The sequence below is a fragment of the Mobula hypostoma genome, chromosome 13 (assembly GCF_963921235.1).
Source record: "Mobula hypostoma chromosome 13, sMobHyp1.1, whole genome shotgun sequence".
Taxonomy (NCBI): Eukaryota; Metazoa; Chordata; class Chondrichthyes; order Myliobatiformes; family Myliobatidae; genus Mobula; species Mobula hypostoma.
The window spans coordinates 32,713,803-32,734,765 of NC_086109.1; the positions used below are offsets into that span (position 1 = coordinate 32,713,803).

At 39.9% G+C, this 20,963-nt stretch overlaps 1 protein-coding gene across 3 annotated transcripts in view; it reads left to right on the forward strand.

The window, feature by feature from the left end:
- The first annotated feature begins 1,443 nt into the window (after window positions 1-1,443).
- inavab (innate immunity activator b) overlaps window positions 1,444-20,963 on the forward strand; it is a 91,414-nt gene continuing 71,894 nt past the window's right edge. The window contains exon 1 of one of the 3 annotated variants that reach the window (XM_063065521.1): window positions 1,444-1,588. In XM_063065521.1, coding sequence (XP_062921591.1) covers window positions 1,553-1,588 — 36 coding nt within the window. In that variant the 5' untranslated portion in view covers window positions 1,444-1,552. Of the gene's footprint in view, window positions 1,589-7,474; window positions 7,552-20,075; window positions 20,312-20,963 lie in introns of those variants that run through there. The other 2 variants (XM_063065523.1, XM_063065522.1) reach the window with 2 other exon arrangements.

The window sequence follows — 20,963 nt, forward strand, 5'->3', positions numbered from 1 at the left end:
CACACTTGTCTTGCGACATGGCTGGAAAATGAAATTGACTGGCGCTTCAGAACAAAGAACACATAAGGTGCAGAACTGACTAAGCCTTTCCCGGGCGTTCAAATGTTTTCATAAATTTCTGTAAAGCCTCCCTAAACAACTTGCTTCTGAAATTCCTGCTACATCATTGACCTGCTCACTTGTAGATTGGTCAAAATCTATTATATTGTGCACATGATTCCTAACTTAAAGAGGGAACTTTGAGCCTATTTACATCTACTTGTCTCAATAATTTGTATTTTTAAAATCCCTGGCCATTTATAAAATGTTTAGAACTTCAAAAAAATTGGCGTACATTAGCTAACACCTTGACTTTAAGCATGATTTACTAAATATGTGTTTAGAATATTCTGTTTTCAGTTGAAGCTGGTTTATTATTCCCTTTGATGTGGCGCTCCTTTGAATAGATGATTGTACTGGGTACAATGTGTATGGTTCATAATGTTTCCGGCCGGGTAGGAAAGCAATTAAGACACAAAATGTAGCCAAATGTCTTAATCAGCTTGCGCTCCCTATCTCCATATTAAAAACCATACTGGAAGGTTTTACATATAATTAGACATATAAATATTTTTCACAATGAACTTATTTGCACCCTCTACAAAGATAGATTAAATAATGTGACAAAATTATCAGAATATTCTGGATTTTTTTTTAGTTTTACTTATAGCAGAACCTCATTTGATTGCTGGCTGTTGTGACAATCACTTGTGTCAGAACAGATAAAGTGCTGTGGTGTTTAGCTGCCACAACTAATGGAATGCAATTATTTAATGTGCTCAGAACTCCCCTGATCCACGGCATCATTTTGAACTATAAAATACAGTGACATTACATTTTAGTAAAGGTGCAGTATTGGATTTCTGAATGTCAGCTGGAATGATCAGTGCCTGTTGACACCTCCATTATGTCTGAATCAAACACACACCACGTTTTGTGAACCTTTTATGCAGAAATATAATACAAAGGAGCAGAAATTTTTGTAGCTTACAACATTGATGCAATGTTCAGTATAGTACACCCAACCGTACCTCACAGCACACAGAGGGAAAACTTTCAATAATCTTGCTAGATGCCATTCTTTTGTATTGCACAAACTTTAAATGGAATAAAATTCTCCCTAGGGGACATCGGTGCTGCTTGAAGGATCTCATTCAATCAGCAAGCCGTGTTCTTATGGAACAGAAGATTTTTAATAGTGTGGAGGGACATCTTCCCTGGCACCGTTTCAAGCAAGGATAGATTTCCGACAAGATGTTGAATGCTAATGAGGTGATTCAGTGCTGTTGACCTTGGGGTTGTTGTTCTTCAATAGTAAGCATACACAACTTTACATGCACAGCAACGCATACTGAAGATCCCTCCCCCCTCTTCTGAGACACGGTACATTTCAGAGACAGATGTCCTTAGTGGCAAACCAGTTGGGATGCAGCATATGAACAACTGTGCATTACAATATCTTGACTCAGTAATGTGACTGCCTTTCTCCTCTCCACAAAACTTACGTAAGTCGATGACAATCTTCAACTTATTTCGTAAGTGTGTCAAGGTAAGTGCTACCAAGTATACCAAAGACTTTCCATAGTAAGGTGTGCTTGCCTGTAAAGAAAGTGCTTTGAAGTCAGAAAGAAAGAACAATTGAACCCATAATGATGTCTGCATGATAGAATAGAATGGACTCTTTTATAAAATTGACTATAAACCTTGTACCTAACTTTTCAAACAATAATAGAATAGTTTACATTTTGGTGGGATGTTTTACCCACAGCAGATTTTTCAATGTTTCTTAAAATAAAAGTGAGATTTAGTTATTGACTAGTTATTCAAAATTTTGTGCAAGTACAATACCCTTTTGTCTTTTTAACTTATGGGTGATGGGCTGGCTGAAATTTGGCTTGGCAGACCTCCAATACAACTGGAAGGAATATCAATAAACCTGACCTTAGAAAATCCCTTGAAGACATGTCAGTTTGTGCGTGATATCACAATGTGGGTGCAATGCACACAGGGGAGTGAGGTAAAGAAGGTCATTCTTTTCTTACCTCAGGTGAAATACTTAGTTCATGCAGTATAATTATTTTCCAGTGTTATGTTTGTGTCAAAACAGCCTGGTTATTGAACCTGCAGCTTGTTCCTCTGGTCAAGATCTTGACTACACCATTGTTTCTTTCACATTATTAGTTTCCTTAGCCATTTTCCTTATCATGTTTCCTTATTGCTAATCAATAGGTTCTAATTTTCCCTTCTTATTTTTCGGATGCACTTATCTTTCCTGAATTTCTTCCAATTTTCTAATCTCTTCCACCCCCTTCTGTAACCTCTGACTTTCAATGGCAATTACTTCAAGCATTTTCCACCCATAAGTCCTTCACATACGCTTTGTAAGCTGCATGACATTAGCACAATTTTCCGACAGATCCTAGCATAACAAGAACATTCAAGTTGTGTGCAATCGAGGTTACTGGAAGTCAGACAAAATATGTGTACAGGAGAACACTGAACTGATGCTTTTCCCAGCAACTCATAAATTCTGGTTTATATTATGGCTTGTTCAGCTGAACCAGTAATCCAACAAACAATAGTTCATTTCCAGCAGGACGTTGCTCTTTGCAGCCCTGCCATTCAGAATATGTGACTTTCTGAGTGCTTTTTTTAAAATAACCTAGTTGCTCCCTCATTTCCTTTTAGATGTGAGAGAGTCTGCAAAGAGTTGTGGGGATGTAACCAGGAATGGATGGTTTGCATTATAAGGAAAGGTTGGATAGCTACCTGTAGGATAAGCTGGGGCATTCTCCCCTGGAGGCTGAGGGGTGACATTATTGAGGTTTATAAAACCATGAACAGTAAACCTTTCTTTTGTTCTGCATGCACGTTATTATCTCTGCTCTCTGCTTTGATATTCCCATCTTCCTCTCAATTTACTCCTCTCTCCTCTTCAAACACCCACGCATTTTCCGTATCTTGTGTGTTCTCCCAAAGTGAGGGCATCAAGCATTTAGATGTCCAGAGACTGACAGATGCTCAAACTATGGTACTATTTCCTGTTTTCTCATCTAGTTTACCAGAGGTTTTGTTAATTTGCAGAACTTATCCTACTTAATTATCTTTAAAACTAATTCAATTGGAATGAGGAAGACACTTGTCAGTATTTTCTTAGATGGAGTCGATATTTAGGGCGTGAGCTACAGGTCCAGTTTAACTCACAGGAAGAAACAAAAACTCTTTCCCTTTCTCATTATCTATCTGTCCCAAATAGAATTTTTGCCTCACATGTATGATCCTTTAAGAAAACAAAACGCAGATGCAAGCTTTAAAACTCAGCAGGTTTTTATTTATAGTGGGTGGGCAAGTATCAGCATGATAAGCTATCACACGGGACAACGATTTTTTTCAAAATTGTTGCCTCCTCAGAAGTTTTTCTTTGTTTATGATAGACCACTTTAAGTGAACGCAAATATTATTTCAGACCACTTATATTGCATAGGAATTTGGAGAAACAAGAAATTAACTTTTATTGAATATAATGCGTTTAATTGCATAAAGGTGCTTATATTTTGCAAAAGTTCAACTAAGCTAAAGGTATTTTGCTGATGATTTTCATTTCTACTCAAGTGTCTGAGGCTTCTCACTTAAGTGTCCAACAGTAATCAGCCAGCAATAATGGATTCCAGTTAGGCAAATACTGTTCTTCCATGACTACAATGCCCTGGTGAAACCTTTTGCCATGCTCGTTATTGACAGCACCAAGATTTGCAGGGAAGAAATCTAGATGGGAATGCAGAAAATGAATCTTTAGTGACATGTTGCACTTCATGCTTGAGACACGTTGTCAATTGGCTGTACATAGCTTGGTACTCTGTAGGTGCCAAGAAAATTTTCAACATCCTTGAATGCCTTCCATGCAATTTTCTCTGGTCCCTCTAGAAGTTCTTTGAATTGTCTGTCATTGATGACATAGAAAGATAGAAACATAGAAAATAGGTGCAGGAGTAGGCCATTCGGCCCTTCGAGCCTGCACCGCCATTCAGTATGATCATGGCTGATCATCCAACTCAGAACCCTGCACCAGCCTTCCCTCCATACCCCCTGATCCCTTTAGCCACAAGAGATTTAAAATCTCTTTTAAATCTCTTACTAGCTCTTTCTTCAGTTAGTCCTGATGAAGGGTCTCGGCCTGAAACGTCAACTGGACATCTTTCTAGAGATGCTGCCTGGCCTGCTGCGTTCACCAGCAACTTTGATGTGTGTTGCTTGCATTTCCAGCATCTGCAGAATTCCTCATGTTTGGGAGCATTTAATAGGTTGCGCAAGCTTGTCCCCATTACCATCCCTGGATACAACAACCTTAAGGAATCATTGTTATTAATACATATTCAAAAATGTATATATTATTTCAGGCCTACACGAGCAGGCACCTCCCACCTCCACCAAATTAACAGGAGCCACCTGCCACTAGTTTTCAACTCATCACCTGCACCCTATTTAAACCCGGCTGTTATCCACAGTCCTTGTTCACTCATCCTGTCAAAAAATGTAGAGGAGGCTTGACCCAAATACAGAGACAATTTAGTGGTAAGTGATAAACTGCAAAACAACAAGCCACGAAGAGTGACAAAACACCAGAGAACAGATACTTAACATGACAAGGTAGCTAGTTAACTGAAGACAACAAGCAACTGGTTGAGACTGACTGGTTCAATGAGTGAACAAGGACTGTGCCAAGAGCTGGGTTTAAATAGGCTGCAGGTTATGAGTTGGAAATGAGTGGCAGGTGGCTCCTGTTAGCTGGGTGAAGACTGAGAGATTCTTATCTGTGCAGGCCTGGCATGCTTTTAATTAGTAGTTACAGCAGGTGAGAAATTAAAACAGTAATATTTCTTTCATGTACACAAGCATACACAGAAACACACACATGTACACACACATACACAAAAACAGACACACGTACACAGAAACATGTATACACACCCAGAAATAACTCATAACTGGGGTTTCAGAAATTATTGATTTAATAAAGCTTACTTTTCATAATACATTCATTTTCAAATATATCAAGTCCTCACCAGATTACCTATCTTACATAGTTCAAGGAAGATGTTCCAATCAGAACTAAAAAAAATCTGAAATTCTACCTGATAGAAACAAGCTTGAATTTAAACTTCAGCAAATGAAAGACTTTTTAAAACTGGTCTAAGTCTGAGCATAACGTGCTTGGTTAGTGGAAGGCCCCTAAGGCAGAAACACTTGGCTAATTGCTACATTCCTAATGTACAATGTGGTCTGGTATGCACTTTGTAGGATGTGGAAGATTCTAGATTAATTCTGATTGTTTCTTTTCTTTAAATCAGAATAACATTACTTGCTCAGGAATTTGAAAGGATTGTTGCCCATGTGTCCGCTATGTCTGCCTTTCTAAGTGATGAAACAGAGTTTTGGAGACTATACTGAAAAGGCTCAGCAGAAATGATGCAGAAGATTGTGCAGCCACCATTGACTGTGGTCTGGTGCACTGCTGGTGGATAGGCTGGATATTAAATCCAGTAGAAACATTCCAACCAAGCTCAATGTTTCTTGATGTTGGTGAGCTCTTTGAGCAGTTTTGCAGCTGCTACCATCCAAGCAAGGTGACAGAGTGGAGATACATCTCTACCAAAGGAGGTGAAAGGTGTTCCTTCCCTCTGCTAGCCTGCAGGTCACCCTTGGGCAAGGTGTAGCACCTGCTTAGCCCCCAATCAGGGTCACTTGAAGCCATGGGAGCAGGTGCTGGATGGTCGTATGAGCAGCTGGTGCATATCAGAAGTCCAGGTTATGTGACCACTGACGCCAAGCAGACAATCTCTGAAGAGTATTGATAATGGTTGGGGTCACACATCTTGTAAAGACATCGACCGGAAGAATGCAATGGCAAATCACTTCTGTAGAAAAATTTTCAAAAACAGTCATTGTCATGGAAAGACAATAATAACCGATGTCATATGACACAGCACATAACGACCAAACTACCTAAGCCAATGCAGGGGATTCTGCCATATTCTTGAATTGTTTTACCGACGGTGATAACGAGAGAGAGAAATCAGGACCTGAGCCACTAAATATTAAGCCTCAAACATTCTCTAATAGCAATGTGGCTACTTGGCTACATATCTGATCAATCTTGAACACTCTTGTTATTAAACGTTGACAACGATTGTGAAAAACTTGGTGATAGGCAAATGAATGTGGCAGAAAGACTCTTTTTTTGTTGGGGATGACATGACCAATATTCCTCATTAATCTGCCTAACCTAGGATTCTGGCCAGACCTCGCTTTGCGTTGGGATGGAATGCTTCATTATATAAGGGATTTTTGATGAAGCTGTGTGCCTGAAAGCAACAGTGACCAGTTCGTCTTCTGAGAAAGGGAAGGTCATTGCTTTAACAATTGAATATAGCTGGAGCCAGAAACATATGATGTACTGGGGCTGAGATGACTAGCATCCGACAACAGTAACCATTTGTGCTAGATTTAACTCTAACTACTAGGGAATTTACCACGTGATTTTTTATCGATTTCAATTTTAAATCTGTTTTATACCCTAACTACATAGCATTCATGATCACAATCACTCCACTTTTGCTCCCATTGCTATTACCCCACGAGCCCACTATTACGAAGGCAATGTGTCCAGCATTCATGGGAGTAAATGGGAGAGCCGTATGTGTAGATAGATGGGCCCAGTGAAGCAGAGTCACGAACCGTAAGCTCAGAAGGACTTCGATTTTCTAGAGCTATCACTATTGGTTAAGAATGCAACAAATGAACTATGAGCAATGCCTATCTCATGATCTGGTTAAATATTTTATTGCTGTTTGTATGATGTTGCTACGCCCAAATTGGCTGTAATATTTGCCTACACTACAACAATGGTAATACTCGGGGAAGTGATTCGTTAACTAAAGCATTTTGGGATGTGCTGATGTTGAAAAAGACATTACTTTGTACAACTTTGATTGCAAAATTAAACAACTGAATATTGATATGAATTTTCAGATTTTTTCTATTCTTACCGACTTGCCATTACTTTACCCCGACACTAGTTATGTGAAAGTGGAAAAATGCATAATGTTTAATATGGAATTGAGAAATTTGGTGAAATACCTACAACGTTTGGTAATGTAAATGCTTCCTCATCAATAAAGTTAAATTTGGTTCCTTGTAAACTTGCAGTGTGATGACCATGCCTTATTTGAAAAAGGCAGGTATAAACAAATTTTAAAGGCTTCTCTGTATTATGATAATTTTCCAAAATAGACAATCATTAACAAAATTGTTTACTTGATTCTAAGAAAACTTAAAATTTAAAATATATTTTATCAGTCGTTAAACTAACATTTAATTTACCAAACTAACTAAATTTATCCTAATTTTTTAATAACTCTCGCCTTCCAATTACTGCAGGATAGTGTCAGCCTGAGAAATGACCTGTGATAGCATTGACATTCTTCAGCTCTGAGAGGTGTGGTTTTATTTTGAGTAAGTACTCACTGAGCAGACCGTTATTGATTTCTTACAATCTCGTGGGTGGCTGTTTATTTTAGATTCCTTGAATAATAAATCAAAAGATTATCTCTTAAAATGCATAGAATTCTATGTGCATTTTCTTAAGCGTACGATAATGAATTCTCTTTTACAATTTTGGCAGTGACAGAATAAAGGTGATCACTTTACCTATTTCCCTCTTATAAGTTGGTAGCATTGATTATGTACGAGTCACCAAGGTAAAATTGTATGTGTCTTTGGGTTGCTGCAGAAAAAAATAATGTTTCTCTGTGTTTCAATGACTGAACAAAGGGGTCTTGTATTTATAGCACACAGAAATACAGATTATGTTGGTTATCTTGAGTCATTTATTGTCCATTTGACCTTCGGAGAAGATAAATGTGAATTTGGAACAAAGTTTCCTTTGTGATTTGCTGTTGTATCAAAATTCCCAGTTCAGCTGTTAACAGGAGACACATGAGACATAACTTGCTTAATAATGATAACATGAAACATTTTTGAGTCAGTTCAAGTAGGGGATTTCTTTAATCAAATGAGTAGATGCTTAATTATTTGTGACTAAAGTAGTTATGTACTTTGGCCTGGTGACTAACAAATCAGAAAGCTATGCCTCAAAACTTATGGAGTACTTGGCATTTTGATGTGAGCCATGCCACAATTATACCCTTTCAGTTTGTATTTTGATAAATAAATCACTTATTTCATAATTTTGAGTCAATAAATAAAGGTAAATCTCATTCAAATTGTTATTGCTAATGCAAATTACCAGCTTGCAGTTAGTTAAAATATAGAACATGAGAGCACAGTACAGGCCTTTCAGCCCATGATTTTGTGCTGCCCTTTTAACCTACTCTAAGATCAATCATCTAACTTTTTCTTCCCACATAGTCCTCCATTTTTACATCATCCATGTGCCTATCTAAGAGACTCCTAAGTGTCCTTAAAGTATCTGCCTCTACCACCATCCCTAGCAGTAAAGAATTTGATTAAAATAACCTATAGATAGAAAGAGTGAATGTTGAGCCTGCCAATATTCCATGTGTTCTTGGACCAAGTGGCTTTAACCAGCTAATCCCCAGCCAAACCTTCAGCCTTTGTGAAGTTATTGTAAACTGGAAGGATGAATGGGACCTAATAAGATCATATGCATTGATAACATCTTTTATCCCATTCCAAGGACCTCAGTGCAGGAGTTCCTCCAGGTTGCATTTCGGACCAACCACCTTCAGCTGTGTCATCAATTGCTTTCATTTTGTTGGAAGATCAGAAATGGGGATAGTCCTTTTTGACAGAAGAATGCCCAGTTTCATGCCATAAGTCATGGCATTAGACCATAAGACATAGGAGCAGAATTAGACCATTTGACCTATCGAGGTCTGCTTTGCTATTACCACTCAACCTCATTCTCTTGCGTTTTCTCCATAACCTTTCATACCCTGACTAGCCAAGAACCTGTCAGCAGCTGCCTCACATACACCCAACGATCTGTCCTCCACAGCCACCTGTGGCAATGAATTTCAGATTCACAACCCTTTGGCTAAAGAAATTCCTCCTCTTCTGTTTTAAATGGATGTCCTTCTATCCTGAGGTTGTTCACTCTGGTCCTAGACTCCCCCATGATAGGAAACATCCTCTCTAAATCCACTCTGTCTCGGCCTTTCAACATTCGATAGGTTTCAATGACATCTTCCCTCACACTTCTAAATCCAGTGAATACAGGCCCAGAGCCATGAAATGCTCCTCATATGATAAGCCTTTCATTCCCAGAATCAATTTTCGTGAACCTCCTTTGAACCCTCTCCAATGTCATCTTAGATAAGGGGCCCAAATCTGCTTACAATACTCCAAGTGAGGCCTCACCAGAACCTTTTAAAGCCTCAGTACTATATACTCTTTGTTATATTCTAGTCCTCTCAGAATAAATGCTAACATTGCATTTGCCTTCCTCACTACTGACTCAACCTGCAAGTTAACATTTAGGGAATCCTGCATGAGGACTCCCAAGTCCATTTGTAATTTCATTTAGAAAATAGTCTTTGCTTTTATTCTTTCGACTAAAGAACATGACCATACATTTCCTGACACTGTTTTCCATCTGCCAGCTTTTTGCCCATTCTCCTAATCTGTCTAAGTCCTTCTGCAACCTCCTTGCTTCCTCAGCACGACATGCTCCTCTACCTATCTTTGGATCATCCGCAAACTTGGCCACAAAACCATCAATTCCATACATACAATGTAAAAAGAATATGTCCCAACACAGACACTTGTGGAAAACCACTAGTCACTGGCAGTCGATCAGAAAAGGCTTCCTTTATTTCCGCTCTTTGCCTCCTGCCAATCAGCCAAAGATCTAACAATGCTAGTATCTTTCCTGTAATGCCATAGGCTTTTATCTTGTGCGGCATCTTGTCAAAGGGCCGCTGAAAATGCAAGTACAAAACATCCAGCGATTCTCTTTGTCTATCCTGCCTGTGGTTTCCTCAAAGAATTCCAACAGATTTGTCAGGCAAGATTTTCTGTTAAAGAAACCATGCTGACTTTGGCCTATTTTATTATGTGCCTCCTAGTACCCTGAAACCTCGTCTTTTACAATTGACTCCAACATCTTCCCAACCACTGAGGGCAGGCTAAATGGCCTATAATTTCCTTTCTTCTGCCTCCTTTTCTTAAAGAATGGAGTGATACTTGCAATTTTCCAGTACTCTGGAACCATGTCTGAATCTATTGATTCTTGAAAGATCATTACTAATGTCTCCAAAATCTCTTCAGCTACCTCTTTCACAACTCTGGGGTGTATACCATTTGGTCCAGGTGACTTGTCTATCTTCCGACGTTTTAACATCCCAAGCACATACTCCCTATTCATAGCAACTGCACTCACTTCTGCCCTCTGACACTCTCGAACATCCAGCATATTGCTAGTGTCGTCCACAGAGCAGACTGATGCAAAATATTTATTCAGTTCATCCACCATTTCCTTGTACTCCATTACTATCACTCCAGTGTCATCTTCCAGTAGCCTGATATCTACTCTTGCCTCTCTTTTAATCTTTACTTATCTAAAAAAACTGTTGGTATCCACTTTAATATTATTGGCTAGCTTACCTTCATATTTCATCTTCCCTCCTTATGGCTTTTTTACATGTCTTCTGTTGTTTTTTAAATCTTCCCAATCGTCCAACTTCCTGCTTTTTTTTTGCTCTATTATAAGCCCTCTCTTTTGCTTTTCTGTTGGCTTTGACTTTTCATGTCAGCCCTGTTGTGACAGCCTTCCTTTAGAATACTACTACTTCTTTGGGATGCACCTTTCAAATTTCTCCCAGAAACTCCAGCCATTGCTGTTCTGCTGTCATCCCTGCTTGTGTCCCCTTCCAATTAACTTTGGCCAGATCCTGTCATGTGCCCCTGTAATTCCTTTTACTCCACTGTAATACTGATACATTTGATTTTAGCTTCTCCCTGTCAAACTTCAGGGTGAATTCTATCATCATATGATCACTGCCTCCTAAGAATTCCTTTACCTTAAGCTCCCTACTTAAATCTGGCTCATTATGCTTCAACCAATCCAGAATAGCTGATCCCCTAGTGGGCTCAATCACAAGCTGCTCTAAAAAAGCATTTGCATTCTACAAATTCTCTCTCTTGGAATCCAAAATCAGCACCAACCTGATTTTCCCAATCTAGCTGCATATTGAAATCCCCCAGGAATATCGAAACATTGCCCTTTTTGACAAGCATTTTCTATCTCTCATTGTAATTTGTAGCCCATGTCCTGCATGCTGTTTGGAGGCCTGTACATAACTCCCTTCAGGGTCCTTTTAGTCTTGCAATTCCTTAACTCTAACCACAACGATTTTGCATCTTCTGATTCTATGTCACCTCTTTCTATGGATTTGATCTATTTTTTTAACCAACAGAGCTACACCATTTGTCTTTGCCTACCTACCTGCCATTTGGATACAATGTGTATCCTTGGATATTAAACTCCCAATTATAATTTTCTTTCAGCTTTAACTCAATGATTTGGAAGACGTAAATAATATTCAAACATTCGTACAAGTAGCATGAAGCCACTAAGACAAGAAGTGCCATTGCTATAACCTCGCCATCAACATCCTGGAAATTGGGGAGGGGCTGCAGAGGCAAATGCATGGGTTAGGGTCCTCCTTAGCTGGCCCCTCCTAATGGCAAAACACAGTGGTCATGAACTTCACCACACAACTTCCAGAGGAATACAGGAAATTTATCTCCATTTTATGTTTGCTTTGCTGCGGCATGCAAGCTGTGCTGCTCGCAAGTCGATCCCCAGTGAAGACCTGTCTCAAGCAAGGCTGCTTTGTTGTCCAGGATCAGGTTTATTGTCACTGACATCCTGTCAGTTGTGAAATCTGGTGGATTATGGCAGCAGTAAAATGCAGGCATAACAATTTGCTCCAGGTTGCAAAAATAAATAAATAAATATTGCAAAAGAAGAATAATGAAGTAATGGACATGTGGCCAAGTGGTTAAGGCATTGGACTAGCGACCTGAAGGTCATGAGTTCAAGCCCCAGCCGAGGCAACATGTGCTGTGTCCTTGAGCAAGGCACTTAATCACACATTGCTCTGCGACGACACTGGTGCCAAGCTGTATGGGCCCTAATGCCCTTCCCTTGGACAACATTGGTGTCGTGGAGAGGGGAGACTTGCAGCATGGGCAACTGCTGGTCTTCCATACAAACTTGCCCAGGCCTGCGCCCTGGAGAGTGAAGACTTTCCAGGCGCAGATCCATGGTCTCGCAAGACTAATGGATGCCTTTAAGGTTCCTGAGCTCATGGCCTGTTCATAAATGGAAAGAAACCATTCCTGAACTGTTCAATTTGCTGTACCTCCTCCTTCATGGCAGTACTGAGAAAAGATATTTACAATATATCTATCATTCTCATACTTCTACACCACGTCACCAATAAACTTCCCACTGAATATGGCAGGACTGCAGAACTTTAATCTGATCTGTTGGTGCTGGGATTTTTCAGCCCTGCATATTGCATGCTATTTTTTATTGTTTAGCACTCAAATCGTTGTATACTGCAGCTTCACCGGATTGGCACCTCAATTCTAAACACACAAGTGCAGTTCCTGCCATGCCCTTCTTCTCTCTTCATTAAACCAGGACCGATTTACTGTTGTGATGGTATGGAATCTTGCTTGATTGCATGATTTCCTTAATAAACCATTTAGGATATCCCAAAATACTTCAGAGCCAAAAGTATTTTCAGAAGCAAGTTTTCACCTCACAGTATGTCCCAAGTATCAATGTAGTAATGACCAGGTAATCTGTTAAATAATGCTGAGAGACAGATACAAATTTCCCAGGAAAATGAGGATAAGATCCCATCTTCTTTGAAGTAATATATGACATAGATGTTTTGCACCCACCTGAGCAAAGACCTTAACGTCTCAAAAAAAGACATTTTGGCCATGACATACGGGAAAATTAGCTGGGAGCTTTGTTCTCAAGTTTACCAAGCTTCAAGCTCACAGAAAAGAATTCAACTGATTTGGAATGTCTGTCAGGATCTTTTGCGTTGCTTCTTGCAAATACAGAGATAAATACATAAATAAAACACATATTCTCTGGTACAAGAATGTTTCAAAATCAATGTACAAAAAAGACGGGTTGCACTTGAATCCCCTGGCGGGGAGGTTTGCAAAGGCTACTGAGGAGAGTTTAAACTAGAATTGTTGGGGGGTGGGAACTGAACTGAAGAGATTGGGGAAGAGGCGGTTGGCTTACAAATAGAGAAAGCTTGGAGGCAGTGTGTGAGGGAGGATAGGCAGGTGATGGAGAAGGGACGTGCTCAGACTAACGGTTTCAGGTGTGTCTATTTTAACACAAGGAGTATTGTGAACAAAGCGGATGAGCTTAGAGCATGGATCAGTACTTGGAGATATGATGTGGTAGCCATTACAGAGACTTGGATGTCTCAAGGACAGGAATGGTTACTTCAATTGCCGGGTTTTAGATGTTTCAGAAAGGACAGGGAGGGAGGCAGAAGAGGTGGGGGCATGGCACTATTGATCAGAGATAGTGTCACAGCTGCAGAAAAGGTGGACGTCATGGAGGGATTGTCTCTGTGGGTGGAGGTTAGGGACAGAAAGGGGTCAATAACTCTAACGGGTGTTTTTTATAGGCCGCCCAATAGGAACAGGGATATCAAAGAGCAGATAGGGAAACAGATCCTGGAAAGGTGTAATAATAACAGAGTTGTCATGGTGGGAGATTTTAGTTTCCCAAATATCAATTGGCATCTCCCTAGAGTGAGGGGTTTAGATGGGGTGGAGTTTGTTAGGTGTGTTCAGGAAGGTTTCTTGACACAATATGTAGATAAGCCTACAAGAGGAGGGACTGTACTTGATCTGGTATTGGGAAATGAACCTAGTCAGGTGTCAGATCTCTCAGTAGGAGAGCATTTTGGAGATAGTGATCATAATTCTATCTCCTTTACAATGGCATTGGAGAGAGGTAGGAACAGACAAGTTAGAAAAGCGTTTAATTGGAGTAAGAGGAATTATGAGGCTATCAGGCAAGAACTTGGAAGCTTAAATTGGGAACAGGTGTTCTCAGGGAAAGGTACGGAAGAAATGTGGCAAATGTTCAGGGGATATTTGAGTGGAGTTCTGCATAAGTATGTTCCAATGAGACAGGGAAGTTATGGTAGAGTAGAGGAACCATGGTGTACAAAGGCTGTAGTAAATCTAGTCAAGAAGAAAAGGGAGGCTTACGAAAGGTTCAGAGAGCTAGGTAATGTTAGAGATCTAGAAGATTATAAGGCTAACAAGAAGGAGCTTAAGAAGGAAATTAGGAGAACCAGAAGGGGCCATGAGAAGGCCTTGGTGACAGGATTAAGGAAAACTCCAAGGCATTCTACAAGTATGTGAAGAGCAAGAGGATAAGATGTGAAAGAATAGGACCTATCAAGTGTGACAGTGGGAAAGTATGTATGGAACCGGAGGAAATAGCAGAGGTACTTGATGAATACTTGACTTCGGTATTCACTATGGAAAAAGATCTTGGTAATTTTAGTGATGACTTGCAGCGGACTGAAAAGCTTGAGCATGTAGATATTAAGAAAGAGGATGTGCTGGAGCTTTTGGAAAGCATCAAGTTGGATAAGTCACTGGGACCGGATGAGATGTACCCCAGGCTACTGTGGGAGGTGAGGGAGGAGATTGCTGAGCCTCTGGCGATGATCCTTGCATTATCAATGGGGACGGGAGAGGTTCCGGAGGATTGGAGGATTGTGGATGTTGTTCCCTTATTCAAGAAAGGGAGTAGAGATAGCCCAGGAAATTATAGACCAGTGAGTCTTACTTCAGTGGTTGGTAAGTTGATGGAGAAGATCCTGAGAGGCAGGATTAATGAACATTTGGAGAGGTATAATATGACTAGGAATAGTCAGCATGGCTTTGTCAAGGGCAGGTTGTGCCTTACGAGCCTGATTGAATATTTGAGGATGTGACTAAGCACATTGATGAAGGAAGAGCAGTAGATGTAGTGTATATGGATTTCAAAAAGGCATTTCATAAGGTACCCCATGCAAGGCTTATTGAGAAAGTAAGGAGATATGGGATCCAAGGGGATATTGCTTTGTGGATCCAGAACTGGCTTGCCCACAGAAGGCAAAGAGTGGTGTAGACGGGCCATATTCTGCATGGAGGTCAGTGACCAGTGGAGTGCCTCAGGGATCTGTTCTGGGACCCTTACTCTTCATGATTTTTATAAATGATCTGGATGAGGAAGTGGACGGATGGGTTAGTAAGTTAGCTGATGACACAAAGGTTGGGGGTGTTGTGGATAGTGTGGAGGGCTGTCAGAGGTTACAGCGGGACTTTGATAGGATACAAAACTAGGCTGAGAAGTGGTAGATGGAGTTCAACCAGGTAAGTGTGAGGTGGTTCATTTTGGTTGGTCAAATATGATGGCAGAATACAGCATTAATGGTAAGACTCTTGGCAGTGTGGAGGATCAGAGGGATCTTGGGGTCCGAGTCCATATGACGCTCAAAGCAGCTGCGTAGGTTGACTCTGTGGTTAAGAAGGAATATGGTGTATTGGCTTTCATCAATTGTGGAATTGAATTTAAGAGCCAAGAGGTAATGTTGTAGCCAAATATAAATAGGAGGAGGAGGAGAAGATGGCAGCACAACGCAGCTTGCACGGCCACTCCGGTGAATGATATCTGTAATCTGTCAAGTAGGGTGCCGTGCACAATCCTGATTTGATGGAGACAGATGTGAGAGAACGAAGGATCATCTGGAGAAACTTCTGAAATGTCTTTTTCGCTGCAGCTGTTACTGTGTGATCTAGAATCTCTGGAGGGGAAGGTCACGAGTCCTCAGCTTTGCTTGTGCTCGGCGGCCAGGATGGGATCAAAGCACTCGGCAGAGATGGTACTCAGTGTCGAAGGGCTGGTCGGAGGCTCAGAGTTTTCGGATGGACTCAGAGTCAACTGTGGTCGGGTGCTACCAATGCATTGACAGTTGTCAGTGCCTGGAGGTTTATGGCAGAGAGAGTTTCTCCCTTCTCCCTTCCCACCTGCTATCAGGGACTACTGGGAGTCGATCGTAACTTTGAGACTTTTTTTTACTGTTCCCATGGTCTGCTCTTTATCAAATTATAGTATTGCTTTGCACTGCTGTAACTATATGTTATAATTATGTGGTCTTGTCAGTGTTAGTCTTTGGTTTGTCTTGTATTTTTTGTGATATCACTCTGGAGGAACATTGTATCATTTCTTAATGCATGCATTTCTAAATGACAATAAATGAGGACTGAGTGTCCTCATGATCTAATCTAATATAGGACCCTGGTCAGACCCCACTTGGAGTACTGTGCTCAGTTCTGGTCGCCTCACCACAGGAAGGATGTGGAAACCATAGTATGGGTGCAGAGGAGATCCTGGATTGGGGAGCATGCCTTGTGAAAACAGATTGAGTGAACTCAGCCTTTTCTCCTTGGAGCAACGGAGGATGAGAGGTGACCTGATAGAGGTGTATAAGATGATGAGAGGTATTGATCATGTGGATTGTCAGAGGCTTTTTCCCAGGGCTGTAATGGCTGCCACAAGAGGGCACAGGTTTAAGGTGCTTGTGAGTAGGTACAGAGGAGATGTCAGGGGTAAGTTTTTTACGCAGAGAGTGTTGAGTGCGTGAAATGGGCTGCCGGCAGCAGTGGTGGAGTCGGAAACAACAGGGTCTTTTAAGAGACTTTTGGATAGGTACATGAAGCTTAGAAAAATAGAAGTCTATGGGTAACCCTAGTAATTTCTAAGGTAGGGTCATGTTCAGCACAACTTTGTGGGCCAAAGGGCCTGTATTTTGCTGTAGGTTTTCTATGTTTCTATCATATAACGGACATTTTATAAATAATGCACAGTTGATACCTTAAATTTATGAGGAGAGTGACAGGATAAATGACAAAAACATAACTTTCCAATTAAGAGTTTAGAACTAATGTTTACTATCCCAGAATAAGAAAGGAATTGCAAAAAATTTTGAATAAGATTATAGTTAATTTTAGCACTGTCGAGCATAAATGAGAGTTAAATCTACTCAATGTACTTAAAGGTCAAAGTCTTTAAATGGAAGCTTAGCAGCTGAGTACTCAATATTCGGGCCCTTTCATTTTGAAATGTATGTTAATGATTTACACTCAAATGTCTTTGGCAGTCGTTCTTCAACTCCAGTTCTGTGGGTCATGAGATGGTGCTGAGGCCAATTTGGGACTTGCAGACAGAGAGATAGGAAATATGCTTGACAAGACAAATTGGTGGGTTATTTAAGATCTGGTGTGTTTCCTCTGCCTCTCACCCTGGGCTTCTCTGTGCTCCTATAACATGGTCTTGAGCCTGTCATTGTTCTCCTGAGTACACCTCTATTTTGAGTGGTGATGGGTCAGAGATTCCCCTGAGTCAGTGTGAGTGACACGGTGTACTCATTATGGCCAACTGGGTGTAACTGTTGCTTCAAAGCTGGGGATGTCAACATTGGAGAAGAGACTGACATTCATCAACCTACTCTGAGTGCATTGGAGGATTTTGCAGAGACAAGATTTGCAGTATTAGCATGAATACCACCTGCTCCCCAAGTCTTGTTTTTCCTTTGGCAATGACGTCTTATCAGTTGTATTGAGTCATGATAATGAAAGCTATTAATAACTGAAGAAATCAATGTGATTTACCGAGAGGAAGATAAATTTAAAGTACAGAATGGAAAATCTGATCAGTTAATTTAGAAGTGATAATTAAAGTTTAATCCAGAGCAGAGAGAAGCAATATATGTGAGAAGATGCACCAGATAATGGAATATATAATAATAACAGAAGTATATTGAGTGTGTGGAAGAACAAAGAGACCTTGATGTGCATGTCTATATATTGTAATAGGTCACAAGAAAGGTAAATAAGGTGGTTAAAAAAGCATATGCAATTCTTGATTTCTTTTACCAAGGCTCACTATATAAGAGTAGGGAGCTTATGCGAGAACTGAATGCAGGCCATCCCTCAGTAATGAACTGGTTCATTTTTTACAGTTATTGATTTTGTCCATAAATCAGAAAATACAGAAAAATCACTCAATATGGTAGCCATGCTTCTGAATTTATTAATAATATGAGAGCTTGTTTGTATTTGAGGATGCCCGTAAGTCAGGCATTCAGAACCCAGGGACAGCCTGTGAGATCAGTTTATGAGCATTGTGGTTCAAAGTTCAAAGTTCAAAATAACTTTATAATCAATGTACATGTATGTCACCATTTACAACCCTGAGACTGATTTTCTTGCAGGCATACTCAGTAAATCCAACAATCATAATAGAAATAATGAAAGACTGTACCCACCAGGACAGACAAGCAACCAATGATTTGACCAAAGACTGCAGAGTCATTAGCAAATTTAAATATGGTTGTAGACAATGGGAGACAATGTTATTCCCATGTTAGACAATGGGAGTAATCAAACTGGAGAGAATTCAGAGGAGATTTTTGATGATGTTGCCAGGACGAGAACATTTCAAAGAAAGGCTCTGTTATTTTCCTCTGAGCAGAGGAGCCTGTGGGGCGATTTAGTGAAGGAATATAACGTTTTGAAGATTCAATCTACTTTCCAAAATATATGGGTCAAAAGATAGAGATCATAATTTAAACTAATTCGTAGAAGGAAAATAAGGGTGAAGAAGAAAAATTTACAGATTGAAAGGGAGTTGGAAACAGAAACCTTCATTCTAGTTAGCTGCTTGGACATGTACTTGAAGAGTTATGAACTGAGAGCTACAGTTGTAGGGCTGAGGTGTGGAGCTGAACTTGGAAGCATCAATTTGAACAGCACGGGAATGGATCATAAACTTTCCATGACTCTATAAAAGGAAGTTGCTTTACTTCATAGGTTATGAAGTTTTGGAATTGTCTGAAGCTAGTGGGCTAAAGGTCACAATGAATAAGTATATTCAAGACGGATATTGATGGAGCACTAGATAAAGAGGGCCAGCAGAAAACAATGGACTTGTGGTTGAAAGCCAGCCATGATCTTATTGAATGGTGGAATGCTATGGAGGGGCTGAATGGCTTACTCCTGTACCTTTCAAGTTCAAGATTGAGTTTATTGTCACCTGATTGTACATATATGCAACCAAGTGAAATAACTTTCTTCCATCCCACCGTGCACCCACAATGCATTTATCACACATGGCACATAAAACTAATTATCACCACAAATAAGATAATAAAGCATAGTTCAAAATATGTGTGAAGTACACAGCACAGGTGCACAGAACCAGTATGGTCAACAGTGAACAGCTTGTTGTCCTAGTGATGGGATCTCAGTGGTGGCAGGATATTCGTTAGTCTCATGTAAGTTAGTTTTATTTTCCATAAGTTACGAGTATGATTTAATACTTAACTATACTGGCATTACATACTATTTGCTGTCTCAATAGCGTCACAGCATTGCTCATGGATCTTCAGTGACTCATGGACTGGGTCCTTCTCTCAGTGTCTTTTTTCCCATTATCTTTCTGGCTTTGGGTGTGGCAACATACTGCTCATTTTGAGACTGGCTACCATCTGTGTAGAAACACACCTGAAGCTAAACAAAAAGTTCAGTAAATATGCTGTGTATCTATTGTAGAATGTAGTGGGGAAAAATTAAGAAAAGTATAACTTGAGTGTCCTGGTTTGCCAGCTGCAATCATATAATGAAATTGCGCAAGTTTGCTTTGTGCTGGGTTGTGTGGGAGAGATTTAGAGTTTGGAATGTATGACACACCACATGGTGCTGAACCTATTGGTTGGATTTCTTTCCACCTTATAGCTACATTTGTGAAATGCAAACGGATAACATAATAAAGAGCTTGTTGGAACTGTGCTGTTCAACAAAAAGGTATAGTCAGTGGAAAAGGGATGGAAGGAGTCCTTCAATATTTCTGGCTGATTCCATCATTGGTGTTTGCTCAATCCTGCAGTTTTAGTTGGATGATTTAGTGCTGATAAGGTTTTGTATTTTGCTCCTCCCTCACACTCAAGTTGAAACAGGTTAGTATATTCAGGAGTGTACATACTGGAGACAGTGAATTAGAACAACTCCGCTGTCTATTTGCCAAGGATTACTGTGGAACTGCTCTAAAAATAGTTTATATTTCCCCTGCCTGAATACTTCATTTGAAGCTTTTTTAACTTAAGGACACAATTTACATAAACAGGTAAGGATATTTATTCTTCACATTTCTATACACTTTGGTTTCCAGAGACTGTTTGCTTTCACAGATCGGGCACACCTTCAGGGAGTCGCTGTATTATGTCTCTGCCAGTTCACTTTAGTACTTCAAACTGAAGCTGATAAAATATCATTAGGTATTTTAATGGAAGAACAGTTTAGAAGATCAATAGTTTGTGGCAGTTCTAGTCCTTAATTTCCATGTTAAAACAATAGCAAAATGTTTCTGAATTTATTATAAATCTGATTTGTAGCAAAGAAATTTACACTGACAAGATTTAAGAGTAAGTGTGGGGATCTTGTGTTAATTGAGGAAAATCTTAATGGTTTGCTTTTGTGCTTTGAAAATGGGACAAACTAAAGTAGAATTATTATTTAAGGAGTGATACTCAGTGCCAGGACAATGACTGGATTTAAGATTGGCCTGTTTTCAGTATTTTTGAGCTAATCGGTTGAATTTCAATCGAGCAGTTTCCATTCTTGGGAATTTGACATTCATGCCATTGGATTTGTACTGGAGATGTTCACATTTATTTAAATATTACTTTTAATCAGAAGCATACTTGATTCATAAAACCCTGGTACTAATTAACCTGACTGCATTTACTGTAGGTAACCTTAATCACAAAAAGTAACTG